This window comes from Morone saxatilis, unplaced genomic scaffold, assembly GCF_004916995.1.
Source record: "Morone saxatilis isolate NCDOM2014 unplaced genomic scaffold, NCSU_SB_2.0 Contig5, whole genome shotgun sequence".
Classification (NCBI taxonomy): Eukaryota; Metazoa; Chordata; class Actinopteri; family Moronidae; genus Morone; species Morone saxatilis.
This window is the reverse complement of record NW_023340095.1, coordinates 12,340,034-12,357,855: the sequence shown is the minus strand read 5'-3', so window position 1 is coordinate 12,357,855 and position 17,822 is coordinate 12,340,034. Positions and strand designations below refer to the sequence as shown.

The following is a 17,822-nucleotide window of genomic DNA, read 5'->3' as shown; positions in this document are numbered from 1 at the left end:
ATATATATATATAGTGGCTCCTCCTTATTGTCTCTATTTTTATCTTTATTTATATTTTCTACACTTGATTGTGTACGTCTTTATGAACTATGCTTCAAACCATGCCACATGGATTAGATACAGTAGCCCATGCAGTTACAATCTTGTACCAGACAATGTCTAGACGAGCTCTGCTTGTACCCACATGTCAAATGTGTTGACATCTTGCACAACCGACACAATTATAAAACTTAGTAACTAAGTAAATAAGTCATCATGGGGTTGTCACGTAAATACAGTAACAGTATTCCTATATCACCTAAGACAAAGACACACTTGTGTTTTCATTGTAACATTCATTATAAAAAAGTCTGACCCTATGATTTGACACATTTCTGTGATTGCTCTTTGCTGTCTTCATGTTTCTTTTATGTGGGACATATTCCCTCCGCAATGTACGTATGTATATATAAACTAAACAATAAAAAGCATTTATGACAAAAAGTATTGATCAAAGTAGTGATTACCTTTGGCTACAGCCGCTCCAGCCAGCCTGGCTCTGATCAGGCCCTGACGCTCCTTCAGACGAATGATTCGCACTTTGGGAAACTGGGCCATGTACTCATCCAGCGGTTCCTTCAGATTATCTGATAAAATATTACATATGATTTAAATAACTACCAGGACCCAAATTTAGACACAGTGTCACCATTATGTAGGTTGTCCACCAGAGAGCACTGTCAAGTTTATTATCGACTGTCTCCACTCATCTTTTTGTCACATCTCTTCAATAACCACATTTCAGGGACAGATCTTAAAAACATGTGTTACTGTTATAAATGTATGCAATTTAAAAAAACATGTCAGAGTTGTGTGATGTGTTTTAATTCTAGCAATCCTGCTTTTAAGCTCACACTCTTCTGCACCATGCTGTGTGAGTTATTAAAGTAATACACTTATGTATTTATAAAGAAATAATATTGATTATTATAATAACACTTGATATATATCATTGTTACTCTCAGATATTGGTTTGTGCTAAAAAAGAAAGCCATGTTTTGGCCAGACACTAGTGATAAAGACTGGATTCTAATACAGAAAATAAACATGATAGAAGTGTCAAAGAGGGGTCTTAAGTCACACAGTGTTTATAGGATAACAAAATCACACAAAAACACCAACATTTTCATTAAAAAAAAGACAAAACAACTGAATATAGTCAAATTAGTGAGGTCAAATTATTAGACATTACTGTATATTAGTTTGTCTACACATTTTAGACTATAAACAAGGATACCAGCTCAGTTTTCTGGTGCTTTAGTTGATGCAGACCGCTGCACTGTTCACGCTCTACCTGTAAAAGCGTTGGGGACGGAGTTACCTTTGGTGCTGAAATCATCCACCAGAATGATTTCTTTGAGGAGGTGCGGTGGAGATCTGTTGAGCACACTGTGCACAGAGCGGAGCAGCGTGGACCACACTTCGTCCACGAAACAGAAGATCACACTGGTGGAAGGCAAGTCGTCGTGGACCAGATTCTGTGCACACCTGGAAAAGAAAAAAAAAAACACAGCAGAGACAAAAAGACAATTCAGCTCGGCACTCAGAGCAGTTGGAGAGAGAGAAAATGTGCGTTAGACGACTCACATCTCGGGCCTGGTGTCCGGGATGGCGCGGTCCACTGGGATCTGGTCACTCAGGTAGACATTAAAATGCCCCTCGTCCCATCTCTTCTTCACCTCTAAGTCTTCATTACTGGCAACAAGTGCCGCCTGACCAAACTGGCCCACCGCGTTGGCATCTCTGGGAACTTGAGTCGCATCCAGAGAAAGCACTTTGTGGACACCTGGTTTTCTGACAGCAGTGGAGTTATCCTTGGAGGTTTCCGTTTCAGCCGGCCCAATGTGCTTCTCCTCTGTTTCCTTATTCGCCTTCACATCCTTGTTAGATGGTTTGGATGTTGTTTTAACAGGGTGTGCCTCCTCGGCCTGAAGCTGGCTCTCTTTTATCCCGCTCCTGATCTTAGATTCACCCTGGACTTTTTCGTGTGTCTTTGAGTCGCTTTTGCCCGGAGCGTTTTGCACAACATCTCCACCATTAATGGATCCCTTCTTTGAGGTCGGTAGCGGAACAAGTTTGTTTTCCTGAACACCAGCTGCCACTTGGGATATTTGAGACACCACTACAGATAACATCACCTTATTAGAGTCATCTATCGCTCTACCTTTCTCCAACTTTGTCCCATTCAGATCCAAGTCTACGGCTTTCTTCTTTGCGGGATCACCCTGCTTTGGTGTGACATCTCTTTTCTTGTCACCTTCTTTATGTTCATATTTAGGGCGGGCAGTCCTGGGAAGACGACCTCCTTGGTGCTGGAAGAGCTTTTTATCCCCTAACATCTCGCCCTGTTTCCTGCCTCCCTGCCTGTACACTTGGGCTAGTTTAATGCTTGAACTGAGTGGTTCTTTCCCAGCATGTGTGACAGCCAGGTCCACCTTCTGAACTGGGTGCTTGAACCCCCTCTTCATCAGCTGTGTCACCCTGGACTGCTGCCTGTAAAGCTCCCTCTCTCTCACCACTCGCTCCTTCAGCAGCTGACTGTTCACGTCGTTTATCGATAACCGGAGGGCAGCCATGTCAAACAGCAGCCAAATGACAGAGGCGATGAACACAAATGCGAGCACCCTCCCACTGCCCCTCAAGTATCTCCTAACCTTCATCATTGTATTGATTTAAAACAGGGAGGGGGGGAAGGAAATCTACGTGAAAATGTAAGATAAACGTCAAAGTATCATGCTGTGCGGGCCACTCCTGAGTTGCAGGCAAAGTTTTGGAGAAGTTAGCTGCCTGCGTGGCATGCTAGAAGTCGGTGTTGTCAGTCAGAAAAACACAGCAGAGACCTGACAGCCATAACCCAGCACAAAGGTGTAGGTTACATAAATGCATATAAAGTTATTTTCCCATACCGTATCGGTCCCGGTCCTCTCTGACCGTCGGAGGACATTAAGTTAGTTAGTTAACGTCTTGTATCGCAAAAAAAATCATCAACTTCTTCGTGACTTAAAACAAAAAACTTAAGCTACTTAATGTTGTCGGTTTCCACGCCACAGCAATGACCGACACACAGTTTTTGTATGAGGACGTAGCAACCAACTTCCAGCTCGTCGGTGAACTCCTATTGGACAGGTTGACTGGGAAGTGTCGGCCTCTGCGGAGCTACCAGACGACGGTGCAGGAAGTCCCTTCAAAATAAAAGGTTGAACTGATTATGTTGCAGGCAGATTGTGGAATGATACAGATGTTTCATTTTATTATTTCCCCACTTATAAAGGGAGGGCCTCGTGGTAAATGATTATAACAGTTGGAAAAACAGTCTCACCACCAGCTCCATTAAAGCTGCTGTAGGGGAGTTTTTTATGAAAATAACTTTTTGTTTATATTTGCTGAAATTTTCACTGTGCCCTGATCATTGACAGTGTATATAATGGACAGAGCTTCATAAGTGTCTTAAACCCTGCATTATATGTAAAGGAAATAATACACCGATAACATTCACTCTAATGGAGAAATGACCCGACCTCTCACTTCATTTATGAACTCAGTAAACAGTTTCCTAACGAGTTTATGGTCTCAATCACTAGTTTCAAGTCTTCTTCTATACATAATGATGTTCATTTAGTAAATTATGGTCCAATTTAGAGTAAAATAGACGATAAAGCTGCTCATAAGTATGCTTTTGGGAGTGGCTACCCTATGATTGAAAAGTCACTCTCAGTGAGTCTGTCCAGCACAGCGCACGAAACTTAGATCAAACTTTCAAACTAGGCTGAAGCAAGATTCTGTTACTGCGTTACGATTTCTCACCTAAAAATGTTTCAGAAACATATTTTATTGTACTGTTAAGCTGTACGAGATTGTGTGTGACCAGGCAGGCCACCATTGTTTCCTGCTACGTACGAGTCGAAACTGCGCAGCCAATGAGAGCAGCTCAACTCGCAGTGGCTCCATCTATCTGTCATGGCGACGTCCAAAACGCCAAACTTGAGGCTTCAAAAGGGTACGACAGGTTCACACTTGATCCTGACATGAGACAGATAATCAGTAAAAACAAATTAGGGTCTTCTGGCTCCTAATGGCATCATTTGAAAGAATCCACCGGGCCTGAATGAAAACAACCAATCAGAATAAAGAAAGATATCAGAGTCTCATTCTCTGGGGGTCAAATACAGAATCTGGTGCTTGTAATGATGGAAAGTTCGACAACCACATTTCCATGGCAACTGAACTAATCTGCTGATTTTTTGATATCAAGTTTGTTTTTGTTTTTTTAACAGCTTTTGTCCAAGGTGTGAAGCTCAATTATTCCAACAAATTATCTTCAATAAGAACTTTTACTTTTTAGGTCTTAACCGGAAGCGATTTCCTCAATCAGTCAGTTTTTATTAACTTCACGTTTACGTTGGCAAAAAAAAAAAAAAAGTAAAGTCGTGCCAAAATATAGACGCCAAACTGCAAACTAAGCTGCGTATGCAGTTCATCAGTGATTGGAAAGTTTTGAACTTCACATTTCAATCAACTTTGTTTATTGTTTGCTTTACAGGTGACATCATAATGTCGAACTGACGTTGCACGTCGGTTTCACTGACGTAAGCAAGCTAAACCTGGCACACCGCACACACCTTAAAATGTGACATAACTTGATTTACCACCATGATTTCTCTGAAGTGTATGTGTGATGTTGCCAAACATGTCATACTCGATGGAGGGGAGTTTTTAATAAAGTTAAAACTACATAAAATCACTTTAAAGTTTTAATAAATGGCTGAATTGTAGCTGCAACTAACATCCTAATCATTTAGTCTGGAGGATGTCAATGGTGACATTTGACATCTCAAGTTATCATCCCATAGTAATGTCTTTATATTAACTTCCTTTATTATATATAAACGCAGCTTAAATAAAATAAATTACAGGTGAAAATCTGATGAAAAATCTGGCCATAATGGGAATTAGGTCTGTTTTACTACTGTTTTTCACAGCAGCCATTTTGACATGAAATAGTGGGGTAAACTCAGGTGTTACCAATAATTAAGGTTCTGTTGCATTTAGTGTAGCAGAGCCTTTAAACTGAGCCAACATGAACAACAGCAGCACCCTGACTCTGTTTGACCTGAATGGAGAAGAACCCTAATTAGTATAATTGGTAACACCTGTGTTTACCCGACTATTTCATGTCAAAATGGCTGCTGTGAAAAAGGTCTATTGTAAAATATTTATTTTGAGTCTGCAACTAAAAATGATTTTCCTCATTGTTTAATCTGCTGATCATTTTTGTGGTTAATCGATTGTTTAGTGTAGAAAATCGTCTAAAAATTGGGGAAAATCCTCACAGTTTCCCTAAAGCCCAAAGTGATGTCTTTAAATGTCCTGATTTTCCTGACCAGCATTTTCAGTACGATGATATAAAGCAGAGAAAGAGCAGCAAACGCTTACATTAGAGAAGCTGCAACCAGAGAATGGTCACCTATTGGCGTTCTGTCAATCGGCTTAATTGAGTTTTTGTTTAGATTTGGATAGATTGCACCTTTAATGACATAAAACAAAACAAATAAACAAACAAACAAAAAAACATAACATAACATTCATATTTTCTGGTTTGGTGAAGCTGACAATGGCTGGAAAAAGACAATAACTCTACACTTACATCTTTGGTAGCAAAATATTCACACCACCAAGCATCAAAACACAATATATTCCCCAATGAACATTTTAGTGACCGATATCCTAAAACTTCAGTATTTCTCACACACACACACACACACACACGTGTACAGGCACACAATCGCATTTGTAAAACCTGTGTTACTGCAGCCATTAGGCAGTGATTAGTGAAGGCGACGACAGGTTTTCCTCTTCATCAGCAGCCCTCTCCTGGGAGTCCCATTGGCTCCATCCAGCCTATTAACAGTCCCCAACATGAGGAGGGAGGGGAGTGGTACCTCCCATGGTGGCTGCCCTTAGCCACACTACACACGCTTTCATTAGTGTGTTAGCTAAATGATTGGCCTCAGGATAGCCCCCGAGCCCTGCAATGCATGTGTTAGCTTATATGTTCCATCCACTGGGCAATTTATTCATTTATTCATCCATTTCTGCATTCACACTCATGATGGCATCATTTGGTAAATTTGATTGTATTTTTCTCTAAACTGAATCGGCACAGGGTCGGGAAAAAAACACTAGCAAGGCAGAGGTGACAGAGCATGTAGCAGTGAGAGTCGATCACCAGCCTAATAATTACACAGGATTTCATTCATGGTGACGTTAAGTGAAGTGAAACAATGTGCAAATATACAGGTGTCTGTGCTGCTCAGGCAATACACTGCAGAGTTTAAACGATTAGCTGATTAATTAATTAGTCAGCAGTCATTTTTCAATCGTTTAAAAAAGAATCCAAGCAAAAATGCCAAATTTTTTTCATCAAAGTTGAGGATTTGCTCCTTTTCTTGGTCATATATTACAGTAAATTGAATTTTCTGGGGTTTTTAAACAAGTAATTTATCAGGTTTTTCACTATTTTTTTTACATTAGACCAACAGATTATTTGATCAATCAAGAAAATAAGATTAACTGATAATAAAGATTAGCTGCAGTGGATTATTTATATTTGATGTGTTCAACAGCTTTCAGTGCATTGATATCATTTGATAAATGCTGTCCCTGCACTCTAAAGCAAACGGTCCTTCAGAGAAAATATATATATATTTTCAGAACCACTTGAAAATAATCACAAGTTCAATTCAACACTAATCATACCGTATTGATCTGCGGGCCATTATCATTTCACTCTAACTCCTCTGTGACATCTTTTGAGCTAATCCGTATTACTCTCTTTGATTGTGCCCATTGACCTCAACATGACGAGTGTAAGAAAAGAGGAAGCTAAAATGTCCACCTCTATTAGAAACACTTTTGTCCATGTAAGTGATCTCTGAATGAGCTCAGTCATAGTGACTGTAAATGCTCACAGATCCAGAAGTCTTGAGTTTTGAGAGTGATGAGTCACCCTGACTGTAAAGTTCAGCATTTAATACGAGAAGCATGAAAAAAATAATAACCTTTTTGTCATAATTGACATCTGTAACGTAAGCTGCCATGATGTTTCCCATCAAAAGGATTACACAAAATGAAGGCAAATAGAAATCTTACATTGACACTGGCATGTGTAAAATGAGTTAAACATACTCGTATGATATCTTTAGAACATGTTAATTAGACCCTGGAATTAAAATTACAACAGTTGGTCTGTGTAATTTACATAGAGGTCATGTTGTGCTAATATGGCACTCGTTGAAATAGACAGCCAGCAACAATATGGTTAAGTCTGACCCACTGACATTTTCAGCTCCAAATTATGCACATTGTGTGAATTAAATTAATTAGAGAATTCATTAAGAAATATGGCTTGCGGAAACGAGTATAATATTTAGTTATGTGATGTAATTTTCTTTCATTGTTAAAGATAATTTGTTTCATAACAGTTCCTGTGGTAGTTTTCCCCCTGTACTAACTATGATGTATGTAATTTGTTAGCCATTTAATTAATTATGATTAGAATTAGTGAATGTACAGCTTGTTTTGACAGATGGTTCCCATCAGGGAGACCTTTGCACAATTAACTTATAATCAATTACATCCCTTTTTTTTTCTCTGTTTGTTACATCTTGAAGTTTATGTGGAAAATATCCACAGCATATGCATCATATAAACGCTTTACTCAGAATACATCAAATGAGCAATTATCTATAATTTGCTCAATAATACGAAGCAGATAAACAACTTTGATTCATTTCATGCTTTGTGAGATACCTGCGAGCTAGTGTGGACCGCTCACTTAGTGACTTTCATCCGTGTTCAGTTCTGTCTGTGTCCTCTGTTTGATGTATTCATGGGATTCTCAAATGATAAATGTTTCTCCCACAAAATGAGAGCACCATAAAATGTTTATTGATCGCTTTACTGCAGATTTCTTGCTCTTTTCACAAACACTATGTCATTATACTCACACCGACTTACCCACTTGATTAGTGCCTTGTTTTTGTCTGTTAACATGTTATCTTACCCATTTTTTTTTATCATTTCATGGGCTTAATGCAAGCATATCTGTAGCCAAACCTGTAAATGGAAAACCAGAGGCTATTTGGGTGTCACATTGTTGTACTTGTTTTTGTCCACAAGATGGAGCTTTAGTTCTGTTCATGTTGGGCTCTGTGTGGTTGGATGAGATCATTTAGCTTCATGGAGGAATCTGCAACAAGGACTCATGTTGTCTTATTCCTTTTGCATTATATCCATAAATTGAAATAAATGCAGCAAATCAAGTTATAAAGTATTGATACACAGCATTGAAATAGTATTTGTTTTTAATTGCTAATAAACGTTTGTGTAAATCTATGATAATCATAAAAAGATAATAAATGGCATGGCATATGTGCATTGTTGTATAGTGTACTGTACAGCCCTTGCCAGGTGTTTGTTTGTATTATAAACCTTTCTGATTCTTTAGCAATGGATTTATAGAAAATTCTAGGTTATTCACGTTAGTTCGATTCATTTTTTTGCAGTCCTTCAGGCTTGGAAGAATTAGCCGTCACAGAGCAAAGGAAACCATTGCACCTCCTGCAGCGTACAGGTAGAAAATTCTCTTTATTTTATCTCTGTTTTGCCAGGATCCACAGAAAGAGAGAAAGATAAGACAACTGAACAGGAATGTGATTTCTAGCTCCAGTCATCATGTGATTGTGTGTTTAATGAATGCTGTAAGTAATACATTTAATAAGAAGAAAAAGAATGAGCTGATTCACAGTTTATAATCTAATATTTTATATTAATGTTGAATTCTCCACTGTAATGCAGATCAGGCCATATTTCAATTCAATCTTTTTCTTTTGTAAAACCGAAAATTTCACCAAACAAGTTAAATAACGTCCCTGTTTAAGAAGTCGACAGCCTTTATCAGTTTTTTTTTCCAGGTGACATGAAGGTGATACTGATTTGGCTCCCACTGGACATGACTTAATGTCTGACATAAAAAATAACTACATAATTTGTCTCAATCCAGAGAGCTGACTTGGCATGGACAGCAGCAGTCCTAAATGTCACCCTATAATGAGTTCTGGCCAAAGGTACACAGTTAGGACAGTGCCCGCTGGCACCTGGGATGCCCACTGGCTAGCTTTTTACCCCACAGCCATTTGGACAACCCCAGTTTTCTTTGTGAACACTGCCGTACACGATTTGCATCCAAACAAAAAGTTTGAGTATTGTGAAGTTTCATTTTGCCCCAGCAATAGAGTCATACAGAATAGACTACAACAGAAAACATTTAGTTTAATAGTGTTAAAATAAAACAAAATAATGAATAATATCATGACAGAATGTAATAGAAAGAATGTGCAGGTGTTATAAAACCCCCTGAAACAGCTTATAAAAGAATATGTCAAAGAATTTGAGTAGAACAGATGTGAACGATCTACATTGTTGCATGTTGTAGTCTGTGATTACATTATTGAAGATAATACATTGAATTATTGCAGTGATCATATAACACTGAACGATTCACCAACTTAACGTCTTCTCAAAATGAATACAGGAAGACTTTCAGTTTTGAGGAACTTGACTTCTTTTGTTTGACTGGTATGAGACCTATTGGCAACACGCTGGGTTTATTATCTTACAAAGGCACAGGAGATGAGGGAACATTGTATCTAAATTAACTTTTTCTATTTCCTGGTGAATGAAATCAATTCCATCCTTTTATGTTACTTTTCATCTGCCTTTTGTCTTGTTGCAGAATCTTTTCTCTTTCTCTCTCATTCATCTGTTTTGCCCTTTCCTTGATCTGATAGCATTAAACATATAATTAAGTCATAAAGGAGGGGACTGATGAGTGTAGCAGATGGTAATTGCGTCCTACATTTGAATGAAATGATATGCATTGCTACAATTTACAGCCTTCGCCTCATATTTTATTCAGCAACCTTTTATCTCTTTTCCTGCAGAATTATTCTGCAATAAATTTAGACATCTTATCAATAGCTGGAGTGATAGTGGCAGAAACATGGGAAAAATGAGCCTCTGCCGTTTTATGCTGTTTAAAATAATTTTCCATAATAAAGGAGCTATCAGAGCTGCTCTATCACTGTAGAGGGGCAGATATTCCTATTTCTAGTAAGGCTGCCCTTGGTTTGTGGACAAGCTGTCACTCTTAGTCTGAAGAAATGCGAAAGGACAGAAGAGGATGGTTTTTGGTAAAGTTCAGCTGAGGTTTGTGAACCTCACTCAGGGAAAATAAAACATGTATAACAACTTGGAAAGCTAGTCGCAAGTTATTATACTTGTTTTCTACATAAAATACTTGTTTATTTACGAGATAAATAAATAGCCTGATGTGTTCTTGATGCACTGCAGTACTCTACACTGATCACATTTTTAAAGTCTGGCAAGTAGATGGACAAAGACCAAATATTATTTGAGGGTTAAAGAGTTCATTGTCTTCAGGTATTTCCTCATTTGTTTTAGGTAGGTGTACCTAATAAACTGGCAACACTGTAGATCTCTTAGGCTGCATTCACACTGCCAGCGTTCAATTCGGATTTTTTGCTCATATCAGATTTTTTTTGTTTGGCTGCTCACATTACTTTATAAATGTGGCCAATATCAGATTCCAGGGTGGTCAAAGTCACGGTCCTGAAGCAGCCTGCACGACAAATGTCAAACTAGAGTGACATAAAAGTCACATGAATTTGGATATGATGCGTTGCAAAAAATCAGACCTGTATCTGATTTGGACCTCATATAAAAGTGGCCCAAATCAGAATCTAAAAGATCAGATTCCAGACTCATGAAAAAAACACTGAACACTGAAAACAAAAAAATCTGTTTAGGGCCACTTGTACCTGCAGTGTGAACATAGCCTTAGTTACACTGACAACCTATTATTCAGCAGAAAACACTGATGCCAAAATAGCAAGCAAACTGGACTAGATCAGTCCCACCAGGAGGTGGAGATCGCACAAATTCAACCAATCACTTTGCAATTTTGTCCAAACTTTTCCTTCAGTTTGATGTATGTACAGACATCACCAAACTCACTTGCCTGTTTCGAGACATGAGATTTGATTTTCAATGAATTCTACATCTTTTTTTTGTGCAATTTCATCGCCAAAAACTGCCTATAAACATCACAACATGTATCGCAATTTTTTGAAAATCTGCAGTAAAATGAGACATTTTAGGCAGCAACAATCCCTCCAAAAAAGCCTGCAAAATCCTGCTAAACGTTTATTATTTTGCTTCATGCACAGGTACATTTTGTCCATGAAACGCACATTAGATGATACACAGATTCATCACCTTGTCATCCAACCGTTTAGATGGATCCCTTCCTCAAAGGATAATTTGTATCTACCTCTTTATGAAAACTTTACTCCTGTAATAGCAGGGAGCAGAGCAGTTGAGTGGAGTAGTGCCAGAAGGAGCTTTTTGTCCCATTGACATGCTTTCCTCTCACCGGTCCCTGGTGAAGTGCTGGACTCCACTGATATTTGAGAAATGGTAGCTGGGGCGATATAGGTTTAATTCTCATGTTCCTCCCGACCTGCCAAGTACAGGCGTTGGGTGCCAGCTGGAAGGCTTTCATATGTTGGTGCGTGAGGGTGGAGGGGGGGTGGTATTAGCAAGGGCAGAAGACATGAGGGCAAGTATACAGTACATACACAAGTGTCTCTAGACCTTGAAGGTGCTACAGAAGTGCTTTCCACATCTAGACACCCCAGGCACTTAGCGTTTAGTCATGATGCAGGTCCATTACCTTTAAGTACAAGTACTTATGTTTGGTCGCCTGTTTTTACAGCCCTCCTAGCTTGAAAGGAATCTACCCGGAGTGACCCAACTCTATTTATTGATGCCTTCTGAGTTTCCACTTGCTGGTAATAGACTGGAAAACACAGATAATGTGTTTGATCGATCAACGTGAACAAATTTCATTTGTTGGGATCAATAACAGTTTACAGTTGACAGAGCCCAAAGAACTACATTTATTTGAGCTTTTTGATTGAAGCTGTCTTGGCAAGCCCAGCAATGTGAGGCACTCCAGACCGGGCCTATGTGGCAGGCATGGACTCTTCTGTTCTATTATTGCCGGCAATCTGTATTTAAAACTAATATCAGTGTGTGCTGCATGGCTCGGGGCAAAAGGCACCAAACCAATCTGATATACAGCATGTGTTTCTTTTCGGTTCCTTGTGATGTGAATTAGAATGTGAAAAATAACAATTCCCTTACATTTTTCACTGGTATCCATTTTTTCATTTGAGGGTGTAATGATTAGATTTTTTTTTTTTTTCCGGCAGCATGATTTGTATTATGTTTTCACTGTGTTCAAAACATAATAGAAAAGTGATGTGGAACCAAAGGGAAAAAGAGGAAATTAACTGACGGGCAGAAGAAAGACGTTTCCATGGCTCAACCTTTTGCAGTTTTCTTCATGTTTCTGCTTTTCATGATCATGCTCTGTGGAACGCCCTGAAGACATGAGAGCCCTTGCTCTGTGTCATACAGTTCCAGGCCAGGCCGCTACCTTCTGCACACACAGACAAAACAGCATGAGATGGGAAGTCCACATGGATAAACATTTACTACGGTAGGTGTTGCTTCAGGCAAGTGCTATTCAGGGGGAATTTACTGTGTATACACCGGTGTTACGGCAATAACCTTCTTATAGAGGTGTTCTTGCAAAGCTTTTTACTCCGTTATAGTAAACGGGCTCATGTTGGCTTTAGCATGAAGGGACACTGCATTATGGATATTTGTCATATTTTACTAAACTTAAAGGATTAGTGTGGTTTTATTTATTTATTTTCTTGTCAATAAATCCCATGAAAAGACCAAAACCAACAATGAATTGATCCTAGTACTAGTAAGTATTGCCTGTGTAGTCAGATCCTGATTTATCTTAATCCTCCGTGCCATAGACCTCCATTGTTGTTCAAAAACTATTAAAAACACATCAATGGGCCACACAGTTGCTCTGGCTGACATGTTCATTCATTATGATGAACATGGGCACTGTAGTTGATTTTGAGTTAATCCCACATGCACTGTCCGACTGCAGTAAATACTCACTAGTGCACCAAATTGGCAACAAATGCAGGATTTGTTCCTTTTTGCAAAAAAAACCCAGCTGTTTTAGGAAATGAGCATGTTAAAAATGAAAGTATACACTTGTGAGCTTTTTTTAAGATTTACATCCTCAGTAGGAGTGAATGGGCTTGAGGCTGAGAATGATTATTAGGGAAGTCAGAAAGTATTGAGAGATAGCCTAATGTATTGTTGGTTTTGTTATTTCTTTGCCTTTAAGATACATTATTTTTAAACCTCCAGCAGCTGATTTCTTAGGCCACTTGGGGGCAGCAGAAACAAACTGTAAAAAACATCACTCATATTATCACCTTTTTAGTTAATAAGACAAACTAGGTACAAACAGTTTACACGCCAAGCGGACACTGAACAACATTAGCATTTATAATTTATTTGTAATTGGTTATTGATTTGATGGTCTCCATCAATTCCAAGTGAAACTGAACTAAAACAGTAGTTACAGGCTAGAAAACATTGTTATTATAAAAATATCTATTTTATTCTCTTTAAAGGACCAACTTGTTGGATTTTGTTGCATCTAGTGGTGTAGTTGCAGATTGCAACTTCCTCACTTCGTCCTCCCCTTCCAAGCATAAAGGAGAAACTATGGTGGCCAAATAACTCAGGAAAAAGTGTTTAGTTTGTCCATTCCTGGCTACTGTTGAAACGTGGCAATTCATTGTGGACTCCACAAAAGGCAAATTCTTATTTTCAGGTGGATATTCATGAATGAAAACATACCTATGAATACAGACAACAGAGCCTACATGCTCTACACTGGACGTTTAAGGATTAAGATTTTTCATCAACATGAAAAACGTCCACAAAGAAAATATTGATCTGTCATTTGTCTATAACATGTTCCTTTTCTGTCTGACCCTATTCCATTTTGTGACCTCAGTACCGTCGACTAGAACTATAATGACTAGTGTTAGTGTAGATGTGAGTGAAAACAGCGCCTTTTTGCAGTCCGCTCTTACTGCAGGCTCTGTGTGTGATTGCTGTGTGGCTGTATTCACAGGGAAGGGCATGAACTTGGATTGGAGGACAATGCATTAAGACTGCTGGTCCCTATGTCTTAGTTTTGGCACAGGTTAGGGAGAGGCATGAGATGCATATTGTTTGTGTTCATTTGAATAAGGACAAATGTCAGATTTCCATGGCTCCAGGCATCCTGCATGTTAGATGATCAACTCTTTTGGGCCCCTGGATGTGGGGTCATCAGTAGTGCTTCCAGGTCACTGTCACTGCATGCCGGTTTGGGGCCATAATTGACCTTTTGACAGAGCGCAGGGAGACAGCCTTTCTCTAAGGGCAGGAATAATCACTTTAGATTTACTTGTGGCTGAGCTCATGTTAGCTAATTAAAACGTTTGTTCTGTTAAAAATTTAATTTATGATTGCAGGAAAATAGTTTTATAGTTGCTTGTTGGATATTTGATCAGTTGTGGTTTAAATTACAACAACTGATAAACGATTGTGATATAAATCTTTGGCAGGTAATTGATCTGTTCGTGCATATGAAAATATATTCATTGTCTCAATGATGAAAGCTTTGATCAATGTAGATGAAAACATGGTATAATTGACTACAGTGCATTCAGTCATCTCTGATGTTTTCCATGACTTAATGTGAGTCAATCAGTCATTTACTTTTGTATGTTTAGTTAACATTTTTGTTATGTGTGAACGAATGAGTCAGTGCTTCTCATGGTATACAGTAAGGGTGCCATCATCCCTTGTTGTTGTGGTGTGTGTGGCTGCAGAGAAAGGTTGAATACAGCCTGTATCCCACAAGCCCCTGAGCTCCCTCAGGCTTCTTTCCGGTCCAGGATCTCCAAAGAAGCGTGCGTTTACCCTTCACTGTGCATGTTATTCCTCACAACATAGCACCCACGGCCATGTCTCTGTCTTCATAGCCCTTAACATTAACTTTCATTCACACCATGTACTCTGCTCACATAGGATATTTTCTTATGCCAATAACTTTCTCTTTTCTAATACTGTTAAATCTATGTTGCAATTTTCTTCTCCTTCCCCATCGTCCTTCAGTGTTAGTGCTCCTTCCTTTGTTTATTATTCTTTACCTGATGTTTCTTATGCCATATGCCACAGCGGGCTTTCCTTGGTTTCTGAGCTATCACATAATGCAAAAAAAAAAAAGTGTTTCTCTTCACTCACATAGTGCTTCAAAATGCTACAGTGTTAGTTCCAAACATTATGTATCAAATTCAGTTGCATGAGTTGGAGTGTGTAGAAAAATGCTCCCAGCATCTTTGCTGGGATCTTGAGAGTATTTACAAAAAAAGCAGCAAGAATGCCAGGGGTCAAGGCTTTGAGTCCAGGGTATTACATTATTAATTAAAATACAAGTTGCCTTGTTGCCCATGGGTATACAATGTAACACACTTGATTGAATCAGGTAGTGGCAGCCTAGGCCTTTTGTATTTTGCGCTTGAAGGGACGAGAGAAATTTGAGCTCGGCTGTATTACTCTACACACAAAAACATGTTTTGAGAAACGGTTGTGAGCTGTCATTGAAAGCTATAGCAGATTTAAAATGCAGTTAGATTCCTGTGCAGTAGCCGGGCTTAATCAATCAACTAACTTTTTTCTCTTATTATAGAGTTTAAATTAGTGTTATATAAGTTTTAATGAGTGCATTTCTTTAATTTCTTATCATTCTGAATTTATTTCCATTAGACAAATTACCCCATGAGTCAAATACCATACAAATGTACAATTATCAAATCTATGTACATCTACTTTCATCAACCTCAAACCACAAACCTCATTTTGCCAAATTCACACTGGATCCTAAGTTCATTACAGTCATTGTAAATTGTATTTTTGTGTTTTTGTGGATAGTTTTTAATTCATTTTCACATCTCAATGTGATGCAGCAACATAATGTAAAGGAGATTTATAAGCACTTGTACAGAGAACGCACACTCATAAATAAATGCTCAATGCTGTGTCATCTAGAGTCCGTTCAGTTGGTCAGTTGTGAGCACAGAGTGTCATTAGATTACTAACCTACCAGACTTTTTGCCTGCAGGGATATTGGTCTTTGAGATACTTGTGCTTGTTTATGCTGTGAGGTGACACACACAGTACTACCTGATTAGTTGTCACTTGCTAACTGCATAAACCCACTAAAACAACATAAAAATCACTGACCAAAGCAACATTTTTCACTGTTGCATTTGACACCTAACATAATTGCTAATTGTAAGAGTTTGCAGTCCTCTTCCATCACTACCGCTCAGGAGACATGGGCAGCCCTTGTGAACAGAAATCTCCTCATTGATTCGACAAAATAAAAAAATAAAATATCTATAAACTGAAGAAAGGCTGCACCCAATAATAATTCATAATAATCAGTTAATCTGTGATTAAATGCGAGTAAAAAATTAAAATGCCCATCCCAATTTCTCAGAATAAGGTGAAAAAATAAATCTTTATATATACACAGTTACACTATGTAGTGTTACTCTATAGCAAACAGATTATTTTAACTGATTGGCTTGTATACTTTAATTAAACCACTTGGTTACATTGTGGTTAATTGGTAAATGTAAAACTGACAGTCAGCTGTGCTGGGAAGTTTTATTGTTTTGTTTTTTAAATGAAGTGTTGTCTCCTCAATCAGGGCAGAGCTAATAGTTTTAGCAGTGATACTCTTCAGTCCACCACCCCCCCATCTGCCAGTCCATAGGCACGGTCCTCAAAATTCATGTGACAGTAAAAAGGCCAACGAAGACAAGAACCTTATTCTACATACTCAACTATGTTTTAAATTTAAGATCTTTCTACTCATTTGTTTCTACCGTTATCTAGACAGTGCCTAGTTCCTTATGTATTTGTGCTGAAACTATAGGGTAGCTCTACCTTCTTTTCATCAACACCTCAATACCTATAGTTTGCCATAAAGTGAGGACAAACTGTAAGAGTCTCACTTCATCCTCATTAAGGGTTTGTTCTACAGAAGTGTGAATATGTAAACTTTTAATAAGCGCTCTGAAAGAATAAAGTTGGACCCAGTTCTTTTACTGCTGGGGTAGGAGTGGTAATGGCACCAAATACTGGACAAAAGGTAAAAAAAAAAAAAAGGTAATGAGTGTTGGTGTGTGAATGTGTGTGTGTGTGTGTGTGTGTGTGTGTGAGAGAGAGAGAGAAAACCTTTATCTGCTGGGCCATTTTAAGAGTCAGCATCTGGGGTAAAAAAAAAGACGTGGATATTTTCAACTGTGCCCCTTTTTCTAATTTTAATTTCTCTTCTCTTCTCTTCTCTTCTCTTCTCTTCTCTTTCTCTTCTCTTCTCTTCTCTTCTCTTCTCTTCTCTTCTCTTCTCTTCTCTTCTCTTCTCTTCTCTTCTGCCACCTTGAGCCACCTGACTAAACAAAAATAAGGCTACCAGAGCTTCACACTTTTTATCTGAACACCAAAAGAAATATCTTCAGTGTATTTTTGTTTCCAGAGTTAGCTCAAACTGTTTAAGACTTTCTCAGCTGATTAGTGGCTCCTGGTTTGATGGCTCTCTAGATTGTACAGAGGCATATAAAGCACACAACCCTGGAGTCCCCTTTGGAGTGTGTTTTAGTTCAGGCTTGTGTTTGTATATGAAGTTCAGAGGAGGTTAT

General features: G+C 38.5%; 1 protein-coding gene across 1 annotated transcript in view; it reads right to left on the bottom strand.

Moving 5' to 3' along the window:
• Positions 1 to 3,155, bottom strand: part of LOC118339141 (polypeptide N-acetylgalactosaminyltransferase 5) — a 7,298-nt gene extending 4,143 nt beyond the window's left edge. The window contains exons 1-3 of the mRNA XM_035676687.1: positions 1,627 to 3,155; positions 1,361 to 1,527; positions 507 to 626 (exon numbers count right to left, since the gene is read on the bottom strand). Coding sequence (XP_035532580.1) covers positions 507 to 626; positions 1,361 to 1,527; positions 1,627 to 2,702 — 1,363 coding nt within the window. The 5' untranslated portion in view covers positions 2,703 to 3,155. The remainder of the gene's footprint in view (positions 1 to 506; positions 627 to 1,360; positions 1,528 to 1,626) is intronic.
• Between the last annotated feature and the right edge of the window lie 14,667 nt (positions 3,156 to 17,822).